At 39.1% G+C, this 17,987-nt stretch overlaps 2 protein-coding genes across 11 annotated transcripts; one reads left to right on the plus strand and one right to left on the minus strand.

Annotated features, from left to right (window-relative positions):
• Positions 1–995: 995 nt before the first annotated feature.
• LOC135111154 (SET and MYND domain-containing protein 4-like) lies at positions 996–6,708 on the plus strand. 7 transcript variants are annotated; one of them, XM_064024169.1, is made up of 4 exons: positions 996–1,147; positions 3,362–4,200; positions 4,611–4,735; positions 5,239–6,708. In XM_064024169.1, exons 2-4 carry the CDS (start codon positions 3,396–3,398, stop codon positions 6,364–6,366), a joined length of 2,058 nt encoding a protein of 685 aa, XP_063880239.1. In that variant the 5' UTR covers positions 996–1,147; positions 3,362–3,395; the 3' UTR covers positions 6,367–6,708. The 7 variants fall into 7 exon arrangements, with proteins under 7 accessions (XP_063880239.1, XP_063880276.1, XP_063880249.1 ...); XM_064024206.1 differs by having other exon boundaries at positions 1,015–1,147; positions 3,444–4,200; XM_064024179.1 differs by having other exon boundaries at positions 1,025–1,147; positions 3,105–4,200.
• Positions 6,709–7,784: 1,076 nt separating this feature from the next.
• LOC135111171 (reticulon-4-interacting protein 1 homolog, mitochondrial-like) lies at positions 7,785–17,388 on the minus strand. Of its 4 annotated transcripts, none has more exons than XM_064024244.1 (12): positions 17,241–17,388; positions 16,017–16,099; positions 15,595–15,820; positions 14,674–14,819; positions 12,936–13,091; positions 12,470–12,568; positions 11,656–11,849; positions 11,104–11,289; positions 10,550–10,727; positions 10,109–10,302; positions 9,562–9,599; positions 7,785–8,809 (listed from the first exon to the last, which is right to left on the minus strand). In XM_064024244.1, the coding sequence occupies exons 2-12, from the start codon at positions 16,062–16,064 to the stop codon at positions 8,796–8,798; spliced, it is 1,479 nt and encodes a 492-aa protein (XP_063880314.1). In that variant the 5' UTR covers positions 16,065–16,099; positions 17,241–17,388; the 3' UTR covers positions 7,785–8,795. The 4 variants fall into 4 exon arrangements, with proteins under 4 accessions (XP_063880314.1, XP_063880304.1, XP_063880322.1 ...); XM_064024234.1 differs by having other exon boundaries at positions 17,107–17,245; XM_064024252.1 differs by lacking the exon at positions 17,241–17,388 and adding an exon at positions 16,851–17,009.
• Between the last annotated feature and the right edge of the window lie 599 nt (positions 17,389–17,987).

Below are 17,987 nucleotides of genomic sequence, written 5' to 3' on the forward strand. Positions count from 1 at the left end.
CACACACACACAGAGAGCACTATTATAAGGCCACGCCATCACTGGCACCGCAATCCTGCTGATCTATTGGCAAGAGAGAGAGAGAGAGAGAGAGAGAGAGAGAGAGAGAGAGAGAGAGAGAGAGAGAGAGAGAGAGAGAGAGAAATTCAGCTACACGAAAACTCGCATCCCATCGCCTAAAAAAATATATATATATGAAATAAGAAGTCGACCTCTGGGACATGTATATGAATGCATATGCATACTTTTGATGTACCAGCGCCAAGCCACGCTCATAGGTCACATTACCACGCCACACTCCCCGCCACACCTAGACCACATCACTCTCACCAAGGCTGACACCAATCGCTGACACCACGCGGTTGTTAATGATGCAGTTTTATGCCAAAATATGTATTATGGACCGATAGAACAAAAAAGAACAAAATATTTAAAAAGTGTTACAGAGAGAGAGAGAGAGAGAGAGAGAGAGAGAGAGAGAGAGAGAGAGAGAGAGAGAGAGAGAGAGAGAGAGAGAGAGAGAGAGAGTACAATAAAATTAAACACACCCACACATGCCGTGTCGTTCACACCAGGGGCCGGACGGCGGTGAACAAAAATCAAACTCCTATAAATAGTATTCGATTCTCTTCCGTTTCTTTTCTTTTCGTGGACAAATCAGAGTTCCAAGCTTGCCATAAATTCGAAGGATGAAGAAAGGAAATATCTGTTCGGTAAAGAGCAAAATGACTACATAGTATTGTGCCTCCATGACAGCATTACGGGTTGAAGATATAATTTCAAGTGATGATGGTAGTGAACCAGTGAACACAGGAGAGAGAGAGAGAGAGAGAGAGAGAGAGAGAGAGAGAGAGAGAGAGAGAGAGAGAGAGAGAGAGAGAGAGAAACGCGGTAGGATGAATACTAAAGGGAGGAAGATGACAAGGAGGAGGGTGTAAAGCAGTAGAGGGTGTGAGGGGGACGTGAGCACCAGCCAGCATTGGGATGGCACAGGCGATGAGAGAGAGAGAGAGAGAGAGAGAGAGAGAGAGAGAGAGAGTGTGTGTGTGTGTGTGTGTGTGTGTGTGTGTGATTGGAGCTTGTAAACTCGCTCATTGTCGGTAGTGTAAGACTGAGAGAGCCAGCGGAGGGCGTCCCCTGCTCCTGGGTAATTCAGTCCACCGCGCTCCCTTTTGCCTCGTGCCCCGCGCTGCCCAGAGAATCGAGTTGTGTAGTTTCGGGTGTTCCTCGCACCGCGCCGGGGTTGGTGGCGAGGCGTGTGCGAATTATATTACGTCAAGTGGTTATGATTCTTACCCAGTGATGTCTTAAATGTTACATAATAGAGGGAATGAAATGATTGAGAGGATTTTCTTGCCTATAAAAGACGTGAGCGTGTGCGAGGAATTTCACAAAAGGCGCCTCCTGAGAAATAGAATGGTGTGTCCGCTGCACGTGACAGAGAGGGAAAACATTGCGAAAGACGTTTACAGAACATTTCGGAAGCGAGTGAACTCTAACTGAAGTTACCTGTGAAAGTACAAGTGACCATTACGGGAAGTTTTTGAAAGTTGAAGACTGAATGAAATTACCTGTGGTTTTGATTCTTATTACCTTGATTTGAGTGTTCGAGTTGTGATATTTTGAAAACCGAAGGCTCTCCTCGAGGCAGGAAGCTAGTGACTGTATCCAATACTTTATTATTGGTTGTCTCTTCAAATATATGAAAGATCTGCAGCGATTTATGAAATGTCTGAGCTATATACGGTGGACCTGACCCTCATACAGGATCTTAAACGAACAGGAAAGGGTTTGCTATCAAAGAAAATCAAGCAAAGAAAATCTGGAGTCTTAAGTTGGAATCAGTTGCATACATGACATTATGGATAAAGCATGTAATAAATCTACAGCCAAACTCAAATCCATAGCAAGAAGAATGATCAATGCACCATGCCATTCTTTTGAGTCTATATCACGCAATAAATCAGTGTGATGTCTTTAGGAAAGTCATGTTTCCTTAGAAAAAAAAATTACTGAATCAAGTTTTTGCGGAGCGTAATGCTATTTTCCTTGAATATCATCTCATCTGTATATTATTGATTGCTTGGTCGAAAATAGAGCTCTACAGCAGCGCGGCCATACAGCGAATGTAAAAGATAGTGCTTAGATCGGTGAGCGATAACATAAACTCCCTGGTTATTTACTTTTCGTACAATTAGTGTTGGGCACCGAGCAGCAAGTGGTGGGTGGTGCTATTTCTCACCAATGTTCATCAGCATGTTGTTATAAATAGTGCCCCTCGATCTCTGGTATGGGCGGCATACGTCGCCACCAAAATATCGCAGTCGCCTCTCGCAAAACAAACACCGAGATATATATATATATATATATATATATATATATATATATATATATATATATATATATATATATATATATATATATATATATATATATATATATATATATATATATATATATATATATATATATATATATATATATATATATACTTTACTACTGATACATCTCCATTAAGAAATTGGGGGGAAGCAGGAAGCTGAAGGTCCCCTCTCTCCCCCTTTTATCCCTTCTAGCCAGTTATGGAAAAAAATTGGCGTTATTTTTTGTAACTCACGAATTTACAACATAACCCAGGAACAATAGGCTGTCTTGTGATGGGAGTCTCAAATGTCCTTCACTGCCTGCTTCCCTGTCACCTCTCATGGCTGTGCCCTGGCGTCACCCCTGGCACGGTGAGGAGCCTTCCCGTCACGACATAGCTCACCCGTGTCCGCGCCGCGTGGTGAAAAGGTGCCTTTGATGACACCGTTGGGCAGTAACTTGCGGCTAAAATGTGCCCGTGCTGAGAGTGGTTCACGCCGGAGGGAAGATTGGGCAGGGGTTGGGTGAGAGATCAAAGGTATCGTATCCAAAGTTTAGAAAGAACGCAAAATAATGAGCGAACGGTGAGCTTATTGATAAATTACTTTGATGGAATGGATATGTTAATTACTCATATTCCCGTAAGTCTCTTGTACCACTGTCACGATTATTTATTTATTTTTATTTATTTTATTTTATTTATTTATTTTATTTTTTTTGCACGTCTATTGCACTTTCAGCAGTCATTTAGAGATATAGAGCAATAAATGTAAATCAGCAAGAGTGATATATTGCTATCAATGCAGTGTTGAAAGATCAAGAAATGGAATTAATGGTGCAACAGTGTAGGTCTGGATGATGATGTCAACCTTTGATTAGCCAGATAAAAAAAAGTACTAATGCTATGATCATTATAGTTATGCAAGAAAATTAATGAAAATCAGACTAAACATTATCTCAACAAAATGCATTTGTTTCACCTGTTCATCACATATAGGTATTTCAAGGCATACAAATATCAGTGATTGAAAATGACATCTTTTAAGGAACTGTACTCAAAATTCCGAGGACTCTTACAGCAATCATGGCTGACAAACGATGTAGCAGCACACTTTGGTCCCATGGCAACACTGGACAGCATGTTCAAGTATTTGTGGTCAAGACCAGAGGCACAGCAAGAGCTACTCCCTCCCCCCGGCAACCTTCGAATCAGCAGGAAAGGAGCATCAGAGTCCGAAAAGTTCCGTAATGAAGGAAATCGTCTTTATAAGGAGAAGAAATTGGAGCAGGCACTCCTGGCATATAATTACGGCATACTGGCGGCTCCACACCCAGGTCTTGATGGAGAGGTCGTGGGGTCACAACATGAGGGACTCTCACTAGCTTTTGCCAACCGGTCAGCTGTGCTATATGAAATGGGCCAATACAAACTCGCACTGGCAGATGCTGAGAGAGCCCTTGCCTCTGGTTACCCTTCCTCTAAGAGACATCGCCTGCATGAGCGAAGGGCAAAGTGTCTCCAGGCGATGGGGAAAATGGAAGAAGCCAATGCAGTTCTGGAGGAGACTCTTACTGCTCTTGCTACCTTGTCCTTGGATGAGAAGGAAGTCACAGCTGCCAAGAATAGCATCAGTAAATTAAAATCTAAGTGTAATGAGAAACAGAACACAACCCCTGCTTCTCTGCGGTATCAACACGTGTTTTACACAGGGCAGCCACATCCTCCACCAGTGTCTCAGCCCCAGTCTGACCTGCCATGCCTCAGTGATGCAATCAGCATACAGTACACACCCATCCGAGGCAGGCACCTGGTGGCCAACAGGGACATTCTACCAGGTAAGACAGGTTTTTCATACTTTCTTCCTCTTATGTCAGCCAACATTTTACTTAACAATAACATTCACAAGATAATATATTCATATAACATTAACCAGTCAAGAGGCTAAAGAGGGTTTTGAGTGTGATTGCAAATGTGTGTGTGTGTGTGTGTGTGTGTGTGTTCTCAACTACTCCTTACATCTAGAATGCAAGATGTTTGCCTGGTGTATATATATATATATATATATATATATATATATATATATATATATATATATATATATATATATATATATATATATATAGATTAACCATTTGACTGATCTGACAGTCTACCCAAAAGCAACAGTTCTTCGATTTACACATCCATTAATAATAACTTTCCTGATGCTGAAAATACAGATCTAAGCATCATGTGTGTATTACAGGGGAAGTGTTGGTGCAAGAGGATGCCCTAGCTGCCACAACCAAGCTGGACGCCACACTGCGTTCCCACTGCTCCACCTGTCTGCGCCGCTGCCCTGCTCCACTCCCATGCCCCACCTGTTCCCTGGTGGGTGATTAGCCATTCACTGGTATTTGTAGATTTTTCTTCCATTTATCCTCTTTACTGATCATGTGACAGCAGATCTAGAATACTTTATCCAGTATACTTGGTATTGGAGGTGTTCAAATTCGAGATTCTTTACATTTTGAAAACACACATGTACCTCTGCTTGCAAAAGATTTACATTCTAGAAAACTGGTCAAAGTTCAGCAGTTTGGGAGGACTGGTAAAAATTTTAAAATACTACACCTTCATATTGTAAATATACAAAATGTATCTCTATGCACACATATATCATGTATGATACAACTACCTGTACAACTTTTGGGTTATATTTCCATGAGGATATGAATGAACATAATGTGAACACTAAAATATATCTGCCCTTTGACATTCTTTTGATTTTAGAATTCTAGAAAAAAGATTTTCAGCTTGTGGTCTTAGGGGTGTGGGAGTTTCTAAGTCAATGCAACAATGGCTTGGGAGTAATCAAAGTACTGTTATTGCAGGTGGTGTTCTGCAGTGAGGAATGCCAGAGTACTGGTGTGACAGGATACCACAAAGCAGAGTGTGGAGTGCTGCCTGCCCTGGTATCACTACAGCTTGACCCTGCAGCAGCCCTTGCTTTCCGTGTCTTATCCTCCACCACTCTTCCTGCCCTGCGTGCCAAAGTGTCAGCCCTACTGGATGAGGGGAGTGGCTCAAGACCTATGCTGAGTGTACAGAGAGACTACCGAATGCTGTACCACCTTGAAGGGCACGCCACTGCACGCACTGAGAGCCAACTCCAGGAAACAGCTGCCATCGCCTGTGTTTTGGCACACATATTATTTCAAAACTGTCCTTCTTTCTTGATGGATGATACTGGAAACCTTAGTGCAATAAGTGAGGAGGATATCACTCTGGTGGGTGGCCAGCTGATGAGACTTATTCTGGGGCTGGAGTGTAACATTCACCTCACAAAAGAGGCACTGGTTGGTACTGCTGTCATGAACAAGGGTAGAGGGCAGGAGGTTGGCTGGTCAGTGTACTCTGCTCTCAGCTTTGTGAACCACTCGTGTGTGCCAAATACCCTTTCCACTTCTCAAGGAAAAGTCAAGTTTCTCTACAGCATTAACATCATCCCACGAGGGGCAGAAATTACAGACAGTTATGGTGAGCGGTACGTCAGCCACACACGCACAGAGCGCCGCACTGCACTTCAGCAGCACTACTACTTCTGCTGTGGTTGTGCTGCATGTCAGGCTGACTGGCCATTATTCAAAGACATTCCTGAAAAGCCAAGTTTAAGATGCCCATCTTGCTTCCAGGCATTGGCCGGATTCACATGCAGACTCTGTGACATATCATGCACCTCACAAGCCACGACACAGACAGGGATCCATCTCTATAATGCTCCTGACATTCTCAAACAACTAAATAAGGCATGGCATGATTTCCTCAAGGCAGCAGTACAGATTCAAAAGGGGAATGTTTCTCCAGAGTTGGTTGAGATGGTAGTGACACTGATGGAGATCCTGGACAGGTACACAGTCTACCCTAACCAGGCTATCATCAATGCCCAGGAAGCACTTATGGCTTGCTTTGACCTCATGGGTTCTGTCCACTTCCTTCCTATAGCACCCAAGCAAAAATAATTGAAGAAACATGACTCCACAAATCACTACACTGGTCATTTTAACAAACCAAGAACTATAGGAAGTGAGTTTGTGCAGCTCATAGATGGAGAGATGGTATCTTGAGTGTTCCTTAATATCCCATTTTGGTGTTACAAAGCCTGGGACCACACATTCTAACAACAGTGTGCACAAAGCTGTTATCTAAATAAGGAATCCAAGACAACCACACACACATGCACACACACATACAAACACAGTATACATAATACCTTGCCATATCTAATCAGTAAAATATTTATCTAGTATGTAAGCCTACAAGCTGCTGTTGACTCTGACATGTTTATAAAAAATTTTCAAAGTTTTGTTGGTTTACAAATTTCCCTTGATGGATGAAAGTATAGTTGGGTTGGCAGGTGCACAGGGCTAAATTTGCCAACTGCACACCATGGTAAACTCTGGAACTCTTTACTTGTACAGTGAACCTCCAGTTTTCATGGTTCAGTTATCATTGGTTCACTTTTACATTTTTTTTTCATTGGAACCTAACTATTTTTACAATGTGGGAATCCCCACTTTATCATGAAAAATTGGCTATTATATTTGATAAAACACAAGCTAAATCATGGTGTGAGTTGAGGAAATACCCAGACATATTGGTAGGTGGCACACAATTGGCTGAAGCCTTACCAGTAGCCAATCCAAACACTTCATATTTTTACTTGCCTCTGATTGGCTGCTGGAGGCATGCCTTCTTCAAAGAAAGGAGCAGGACCACACCACCTCCTCACCGACTTCCCAGTTCACCGCATGTTTCTGCCTTAGCTACATCACTGTGCCCACTTCAGCTATTCACCACTTATTTTTGTGGCTTTCTCCTGGTTTTCTGAAGCCCCTGCAATGCCACCCAAACACCCTGTATCTTTGTAAGCCTTCTTGCTAAGGAAGTGAAGAGAAGGAAGGTTATGATGCTGCAGGAGAAAGCTGAACTCCTCAACATGCTGCAGGAAGGGAGAAGCTATGCTGCAGTCGGGCACCATTATAGCATAAACAAAAGTATGGTCAGGTCCACAAAGAAGAATGAGGAATCAATCAGGAAAGGTGTTTCAGAAAAATTTTGCCCAAAGGAATTTTAGGGGTAGCATCAATATAATGCAGATTTTAGCACTTAGGGACATAATCCCGTGAAAGACTGGTTGTTCACTTTATGTGTTTTTCCTCCTTCCTACAACTTCAACTTTTCAAGAACGAAGTATTAAGAAACTCTGGACCTATTCTTTTTTTTTAACTCTATCTTTGACTTTTAAGAGTGACAAGCTGAATGGGCTTTTTTTTTCCACCTATTTTTTTCATAGCTTCATCAGTTTCCTTGACAAGTTAAAAAGTTAAAAAGTACAGTGCAAGGAAATGACAGGAACATTATCAATACATAATCATACTGTACTTGCTTTCTATTTATTTTCTCAGTCTAAAATATCAGAAATGACACATTCTGTGAACATTGCCTCAGAGTACATACAATACAGAGTAAGAAGTGCTCCAGGGCATGTGGCAGACAGTGCAAGTTTTCCTCCTTCAATGTGGAAAATATCTTATTACAACAATGCTGATATCACTTCTCTTACATTTAGACTTCAATATCTGATATGAAAGTTGTTGCTCTTATTGTCTCCACTTAGCTTAAATTTAGGCCTGCATATTCTGTACATTGCAGGAAAAAGGATGGTCTCAGTGTATCTATGACTGATGATGATGAGAAGGACGATGAAGATGAGGATGATGATTGTGAAAAATATTGTCATCACATCACATTAGTGTCAAATAACCTGGCATGGACAGCAGCTCAATTTCAAAAGGAAGCATGCCAATATCACTTATCAATATCACATACAGATCATCAATTTTAAAAACTGTACAGATTTCTCACTGGATTTTCAACACAGAGATAAATGTTCTTACAGGACTGCATTTTGAAAAAATCTATTTACTCTGCTAAATTTGCATTACTTAATATTTCACATCTGAGGGCCACTGGAAGAGACTAGAAGGGAGAGAGTGAGAGGCAAATACATATTGAGCACCTTTCAAGTTATTTTAAGTTATTGTAAAACCTGAAAAAATAAAACAACAGCAATGATGTCATTCTTTTCTAGGAGAATCTTTCTGGTCAACTATTTCAAAAAAGTTTCAACAAAATTCATCTGCAATTCAAATTGTATAGGAAATAAACATATCTACAGAAATATATCTGCAATTCAACTTTAAAATGCTATGCATATCTACAGAAATATAATTTCTAAAATAATCAAACCTGAACATTTGCGGTGTGTATTGTACAAAGCCTCTTCCTGTACAACTACACAGAATGTCTCAGTTGCTAACCAACTGTCCATTACCACACCTTATTGCAGAGGCTTCAACAGTCTACAGGGATCCTTCCATGCGAGAGGCTAATGGTCTTGCCCTGTGAGAGAAAAAAGTAACTATAAGTAGTGTTGGACAATTCTCATGAGTAATCAATGGAATCCTTTACTGATTAATGGTTACTATTAATATCCAGTTACATCAAAATGCCACTTTCAAAATTTCCATAGAAGTACAATGATATAGGACAAGATAAAATCACAAGACATAAATCTTTCAATCAGTATCATATCAGTGTTATGAGCAAAGGTTAGTACATAATTCTCCATAATCAGTAATCCAAGAAAAAAAAACTGTACCATCTTACTCTGGTATTTAAAATGGGCCTACTTTCCTTATGCCATTTTGCTCCAGTGCTAATATTTAATACCCAAATATCCTTCAAGTAGATGTTCTGGAATTTGACATGCCAACTAAAGGTGGAAGAATAAGATGTGTATGATGGGTGAAGTGGTCAAATGCAAGGCAGTTTGGCCACAGAGAAGGAATAACAGAAAGTGAAACAACTGAAGGAGTGTACTATGAATAATACTGATGTAGAGATTGCAAGAGAGAAGATCAACAAGGAAAGAAGAGGAAAAACTCTTACAATGCATGAGGAAGGAAAGGAAAATTAAAGGATTACAGCAAGCAAAAAATAAATGTAAGGACAAAAATAAATGCAGAGTTTTCATCATGGCCATCTATTGTGGGGATATTCTTTGTAAGATGCAGCAAATATATAAAAAATGTGATTATTTATATTATTTATCATTAAAAGTTAATCATCAAAGTAATTTACATTATACTTACAAAAAGCCATTCCAAGATTCCTAACAGGAGTGTTAATACTGCAATAAAAAATACGTAAGTTAGTACACTACAATAATGTCAGGTGATCAATAGTGGCATTGCTTGTTATGGCTAAAATTATGTGTGAATAATTGAAAAAAAGAAAAATACTTCACTGTCTTGTCCATAATAAAGTATGGTCTCGGTTTAGAGTAACTAAATTTTATATCCAAGTAGATATTATAAAACCTTATGCATTTTAACCAAAGCCAAACAAAATGCAAGAACACAAAAGCAACAAGAGAGCAGTCAATATCACAAACATCATCACAATGATATACACATTGCCTGCACTGTTTCCCTCTAGAGATATCACTATTGCCTTCTTCCTTCATGAAGAAGTAGTTATCATATAAAAATCTAGATCAGACTTTGTAACATACACATGCTATGTTATTAGGGATGAGTCTGCACTGCAATGCTATATAAAGCAAAACACCTTGAACTAGTAAGCAGAAAGTGATATACCTTGAACATGATATATTTATTTGTAATTATTTTGACTTACCTGAATCTCACTACAGTTCTACCAATTTGCTCTCCTTTTGCAACATGAGCAAACGCCACTTCAGCATCCTGAGCGGAATAAGCCTTGTCCACCACTGCCTGGAGCTGCCCTGAGTTGATTAGGGGCACAACCTTCTCTAAAATATCTCCTTTCACCTCAAGAGTGCCCAGCCGTCCACCCGTCAGCCAAGGCGTCTAAAACAGAATCAAAATATAACTCTAGTAAGAATAATTACATAAAGACAAATCATTTCCAAGATTTACAATTCATGAACAAGGACAGATATAAATAATATGTAATTTCCTTGTCGTGTATGGCATTCTCGGCACCAAATAAAAATGAAATGAAGAATATAGCAACAATATTAAAGTTAAAATATACTACTACCATAGAAACTAAACTCAATCCACAGTCATCAACATAGAACACAACAATAACTACCTTTACAAACCAGTATTTTGCTCTCAGGTACAGGGAATACAGTCCTCCAGCTATGTACCCATAGGAATCTGAGGGCAACTGAGATGAGGTGGTGGTCACAACAATGCCACCAGGAAGACAATATTTTAGGCAGGAATCATGCAACACCTGGCCCACTGTGTTGAGAATCACATCGTACCTGAGAAAGTTCAATGTGCACCAATGTTAAATGTGTCTTGGCAATCCCCTTCACAAGACTGTCAAGCTGGTGTATAGATGACTAAATATCTACTTTGCTACGGTAAAAGGAGACGATACGTATCTAATTATGAGAACTTTTTAAATTTTTGTATCTTTTATGAGGGAAAGATTAGAATTATACCACAGAATGAACTGACCATTTAGCTGACTATTGAATTACTTTTTCCAATGTTGTCTTAGGATAGTTACTGTTTAGGAGTACCTTTTCTACCTTATTATTTCCAACTTTCATAAATCTGTTGAATAAATATATATCTATGATGATAAATTCACTGATGTTGAAGACCCTTTGCATAGTAACAAAAGGTACAAACTTCTCTCTCATCAGCAGCTCCTTGTCAAAGTTGGAGTTATCGTAGGTGATGACATCTTCTGCTCCCAGCATGTGTGCCAGGGGTGCAGCACGTGTTGACACTGTGGTGGTGATGCTGCCTCCCCATGCCCGAACCAACTGCAGTGCCACCACACCGACCCCTGACACTCCAGCATGCACCAGCACTCTGTGTGAAACAAATTCATGAAATAACTTGCTGGTAGCACTTGTAGTGAAAGGACAGTCATGGCCAATAAACATTAACTGTGGACTTGGAAATCATCTTAACCAGATCAGTACGGAGTATGACTTGAATTTCTGTGAGCATCCTGACAAAGGCTCAAGCACAGCAAATGTCTCTCAGCCAATTTATCCATCTTCAGATTGGTTTTTCAGTGTTTCTATGATGTTCCTTGACAATGACATCTTTAAAACAAGATCAAAAATGTATTAAGGATATTGCACTCATATTTCCAGAAAGCATAATATGAAAATACTCAGAGAAATCTCACTTAGAAGGAATTTCCATGCATTTATAAAACTTACTGCTTACCTTTTACCAGCAGTAGACTGAGGTCCAAGTCCTGCTTGAGTGACCAGAGCATCCCAAGCCGTCAAGATGCTGTAGGGAAGGGCAGCAGCTCCCTCATAGGTCAGCTGTGAGGGTTTGGGTGCCACATGTTCTTCTGACACTACAACATACTCACTTAAAGTCCCAGGATGGTAAAATGGCACTGCAAGCCAAACCTACCAAAACAAAGAGAAATGTGTAAAAATTAGTCTGAATAAATCTATATCTGAATAAATCTATAAGTGCTATGTGTCAATATAGGCCATGTCTTTATTCAACTATGCACTGGAAATCTTGTTCACTTTTGGGGATTGAGATTATCCTAGTGTAGAGATGGACAATCATTTTAACAGGCAGGCTACTCCAAGGATGGTGCTATACTTTACAAGCCACAGATTCATTTGAGATGAAAATGCATAACATGTAGTAAATGTTGGTCTTTTAAAATATAGTCTGTTACAAATAATGTAAATTTCAGAGTTGTCAGATCAGGAAATGGTCTTGTTGTTGTGGCTGACCAACTTCCTCATTATACCAGTAAATGATTCTCTTTAGGATTTTGAATTATACTATAATTGTTACAGGAGAATGTGGAGACATTCCATTCAAATTTACCAGCAGTATGCATGTAATATGGTGGTCCACAAGACTACCTTTTTCCATCAGGGAGCAACAGGGCTAAGAGTGTGAATAATGTGAGTATGAGTGTGTTGTACTTTGTCTAGATCACCCTGTGTGGAATTGCCAGTCTGGTATATAGATAGATGTACCATAAAAGAAAAAGAGATGCAGTTACCTCTTCTCCTTGCTCTACTCTGGACACATCCCTGCCCACTGCCACCACGACACCAGAACAGTCCCTCCCAAGCACCACCGGGAACTCTCCTTCAGTATTCTGCAAATCGGATAAATAGGCTTAATTAGCACTTGACAATAGTATTACACAGACTCCCATAATTTATGTGCAGTTTTATAGCTATTTCTTCAACCTTATCACTGCTAGACAACTGTTCCTATATCACCATCAACTTTCCAGGCAATTATGTTTGTAGTACAGTCTTATAAATAATTATGTAGCCTGCAAATAGATAAAATCAACCCCCATTTATATATTTAAATTTTTGTGAGTCCACATAAGCAATATTTTACAGTGCTCTGAATCTTAACCAAGGATGATCATACCAATAAAATTATAAAAAAAAAAAATACAATACAATATAAGTCTAACAAGTGATGAGAAGATTAATTTCAAGCTTACATACCGGGTTGTACTTATTCAGTTGCTGCCTCAAGACTCGCCCGTAGCCTTGTGCCACTTTGATGTCCAGGTAGTCAATGCCAGCAGCCTTCACCTGCACCAACACCTGGTGAGGCTCCACTATCCTTGGAGCCACCACATCCTCCACCACTCCTATTGCCTGCCACACAAATTTACTCTCATCACAATGCAATTCACTTCTTAAAATCACAATATAAAAGCTTTCATCAATTTGAGAACTAATATTCTAAAGTGGGTATGGATTAATATGATCAATGTATAAATATAATAAACAATCCCTTTCAATTATAATCAAATGTCATATGATTGTTAGTAATGCCTAACATGTGTACTGAGCACCAATGCATTCCAGTGGTGTGAATTTTTCTTTGAAAACTGTATGATGATGTTCAAGAAATGTGGTTGGAAAGAAATGCAATTATCATGACAAGATGTATAGCATTAAATAATATACACAAAGGTACTGTGTTAATGCAACGTACCTAAATGAAAGTGCCACTATCAGCACTTTCATGTGGCTATTCCATACTTATGATTAGTGTACAGACCTAGACAAGGAACAAGTGAGTTCAAGACAAGAATATGAAAACAACATGCAAAAGCATTTATGTACATAATTTAAGATTTTAACAATTCACATAATATAAATTTATTTTTGCATATAAGCTGCAAGAAAACATTAAAATAACACAAGAAAACACCTCAGTATATGTATGTAGTAGTTTCTGTTTCAAAGTGCATGAAAAAAAATAAATAAAATAATAATGCTGCAGAACAAAGCAGAAAAAAGGAGTCAAGCATAAAGATATGGACAGTCATGGTCAGAACTCTAGTAACCCCCAGCACTCAATTCCACTTTGCTTTGTGTTTCCCTTTAACTTCAAGTCCTCTGACCTACTGACAGTCTCCTTAAAAAACAAACTTTAATTCCTAGTGGGATAGGCCACTCTTATATGTTGTTAGCAGTACTTCTATCCTTGCATCTCCCTCATCAACTGACTGAATATATGAAAGGAAATACAAGAATCTAAAACTGAGAAGAATCATTTAAAACAGGGGATGTAAGTGCCACAGGCTACTCAACTTCTGACCATGATTCCCTGCAGTGAGTGAGGGTACTAACCCAATGGCTATAAGGGGGCATCCTGGTTCATCTCACTATCATAATGCAAGTCTGCACACATTTCATCTCCTTTTAAATATTTTTTTTCTGAATGAAGAAAGTGCAATGCTGTAAGAACTCATCTCATCGAAATATCTATCTATACACCACACATCTTGTCTCCTTTTAAACATGACTTTCTAAATGAAGAAACTGCAATGCTGCAAGGACTCACTGAATTATTTATCTAAATACCAGGTTGGTGTCTCCACAAATGGGTGGGATAATTTGGACAAGGCCACCCGAATGGATAACATTTTCAAGTCCCTTAATGTAGCCCCACATGCATTTCTCATGGGGACAGTTTGACTTATAAAAAGCACTACAATTCCACTGGTAATCCACACACAATAGCATTCACAAACAACATAAATGGACATTAAAAGACAAGCTTGTGACAATAACTCATCATCCAGGAATAATCCACTGAAAGAAATTTTCATTAGGTGATCCTGATAAGGTGAAAACTGAAAGATGGACATCTGAAAATCTACATATGTAAACAGGGAATTATATAAGAGATTTTATAAGGTTAAAGTAGCATTTACCATCAACTTACCTCAATTCCCTTGTAAGAGTTAATCACCACAGCCCTCATGCGCTGTGGTGCCACCAGGCTGCTGCGAAGCCTCATGCCCACAAACATACCAAAGATACCCCCAAAGAAGAAACATGCTCCTCCAAAGTACATATGTGTGCGTGTTACTGAAATAGATATAAAAAACAAATAAACATATGAATAAACAGCAATTTAAATGCCACACTTCAATTCCTAATACATATGAATTTTTCATTTTCTTTTTTTCTTGCCACAAAGTATAAAGTGTATCTTATATGAGAAGAAATTTAAGTACAACTTGAACGTTTTGTCATGTTTAGTAAGAAACAAGCCATGATTTGTGCAGCAGTGACAGTGAAATGCACCACACTGAGATGGCTTTGGCATAAGGAGGAAAGAAGGGTAAATGATATAGCAGAGAGAGAGAGAGAGAGAGAGAGAGAGAGAGAGAGAGAGAGAGAGAGAGAGAGAGAGAGAGAGAGAGAGAGAGAGAGAGAGAGAGAGAGAGAGAGAGAGAGAGAGAGAGAGAGAGAGAGAGAGAGAGAGAGAGAGAGAGAGAGAGAGAGAGAGAGAGAGAGAGAGAGAGATATTAAAAGGGCTGAAGTTTGTGTGGATGAGGTACATGTATACAAATAAAATACAGACTCTTATACTGCAACCATTTCTCAAGGAAGTTCCCATGAATGGGCATCAAAGTAAACAAGATTTCCCATTTCCTTTTAATGTTTATGTGATCAATATATATAGACTTTAATTAAGATAGATAATAACTGGACTGGATAATTAGAATAAGATAATTGTAAGGATAACCAATACTTCATGATTTACTCCAAAATTCTGAAAGGTATTTAAATTATCAACCTTACAAATTAGGCATCAATGTATATATTTACAATAATACTAGAAGGATATAAAACATACCTTCAGTGACAAAAAATATGAAAAGTCTGTCATATATCTCAGAGGGTTTAACAGCACTCAGCACTTCCCTCAGGTGTGCTAGCCAGCGCCGTACGCGGTCAGCCACCTCCTCCCCAAACCTCTGATTTCTAAAAGAATTGAGTGCATTCTGGAGGGATGTTCTAGCTCCATCTTTGAGGGATGACAGGCTATTGGTCAGCTGGCTTCCTGATGAATGTAATGCCAACTGGAAAACAAATCTCAATTATTGATTTATATGTTATGTTATTGACTGTGCTCAAGTATTTAGAATTAATAAATAAATTTGTGATAACAGGATTTGCAATGACATGAAATCTACTTTTATCCTACAATACTTCTGCATCATCAGCCTGATGTCTATTTTATCCTAAGCTGTTGATTGAACATGACAAAGTATTTACCCATGCAGAATCAGCCCTTTCTTGTGCCAAAAACAAAAGGTGATCCATTACTTGTTTGTGCTGTGCCCACTACACCATTGTCCCTGAAATGCAAACAAATAATCTAATCATCACAACTGTATATTTTAATGTGGTTTGTGACCAGTCACAAGCAGTCACATCTCCTTTCATAGTACTTTACTGCTATCACATTTGATCAGTCCTAACCAGTCTTAACCGATCATATCTCATAAGGTCATCTGGCAGACTCAAAACAGCAAGAATAGCATGTGCACTTGTGGCCCAAAATGATAACCACAATGAAGGAATTTCATGGAATACTCCTCTTAATTTGACCCATCATTCATAGACATGCCACTGTGAGCTTGAGGATATAAAAGGACAGAGAAAATACTTGCTGGTAACTAGGTGAATTAAGTTTGTTTACAAAATATAACTGATTTTGCACTCTGCCACTCAACCTATGGAGAAAGTTAATATAAGTTTGCTTGGTTTAGGCCAATTTTACCGAGACCAGAATGAACAGTCATAAGTGACTGTGTTCTGTCAGATTTGCTACAACAAAATACACTTTAAAGGAAAATGTTCTAGAGAGCTGACAATGTTATTTTTCCATCACCTAATATGTGGGTTAGACAATGAAACTTTTGGAAAAATTATTAGTTTAATATTGAAACCTTTCTTATATAGAGTACAGTATTACACTCAGGAACAGCTGACCTGATAAATTATTCCCAAATCCCCGAACCTTGACTGAAACTACAATAAAAACATTTGCTTAAGTAGCTTATCAACACACGCACACACCCTAATGACCACAACTGGAATTCTCACCTTCACATTATCACAAGAGGCAGGCACAATGCACACTCCAGCAAAACACAAATACACGACCAAGAGAAGCAGGCACTTGGGCAGGGCAGAGTAAACAAATACCCACACATCTTATCACACCACTGTCTGTGTCATATCTCACATTACTATACATAAGATCTCTGAAGCTGTTTGACTACTAAAATGTACCACGTTAAGAATTGTAAAGCTGAATCAGGAGTTTGTATGTCCTTATCACCTAAAGGTTCATTCGTACCTGTGCCCGGTGCGGAGAGAGGCACCGGCAGCAGACGATGGGCGCTGCGGGACGCCTTGGGCACTGCCACCATCTCCTACCCCCTCGCCCTGATACCAGAAATGAATTACAGGAGAAACAAACTGAGTACAAACCCGTGTAATAATGTAGACGAAACCATTGATGAGAACAGCGAGGAGTGCAGCGGGTACAACCAGGAGAAAGGGAGCTGTTGCAAAGACTCATTTGTGTTTCATCTCGGCTTAGATTCTAGTAGAGATTAGTGTTTTTCTTTTTTTTTTTTTTTCTTTTTTTTTTTTCTTTCTTTACTTTTCGTTTCTTTTCATGATTTTGGTGATATTATTACGCAATGTCAATGGGTAGTTCAATGGTCATCCTGCACTGTCAACAGAGAAATTACCCATGACAAGCTATAATCATAATAGGTCGCCTTTGAAAATATCATATATATTACTTTCAGCAGCCTCTAGTGGAGGTTAGTGGGTTTACAAGAGTGTTTTCATGATTCTGGCGATAGTTTAACACTAATTATGCAGTATCAACAGGGAAAACATCCTTAATAAGTCTAGTAGTCCCTATCAGACAGCAAAACGTTTCAAATATACTGACGATTATCACAAGTTTAAAATTTGCAAGTTGAAAAAAAAAAGGGAGATATCGTCGGGTGCTGACTTCATTGCATTAATACACCAAAAGTAATACAAAGAAAAAGAAGGAAGGTCTAATCTACGACTAGAAGAGGGCATTCGTATGCTGCGAAAAGATATATAGAAGTGGCTATAACTTAGACAATTATAACAAACGTGGAGCTGGGTCAGGATTGGAGAAGCTATCTCATCAATGCGTAGCTACTCTCTATGGCGTCTGCTATGAATGGAAAA

This window comes from Scylla paramamosain, chromosome 2, assembly GCF_035594125.1.
Source record: "Scylla paramamosain isolate STU-SP2022 chromosome 2, ASM3559412v1, whole genome shotgun sequence".
Classification (NCBI taxonomy): domain Eukaryota; kingdom Metazoa; phylum Arthropoda; class Malacostraca; order Decapoda; family Portunidae; genus Scylla; species Scylla paramamosain.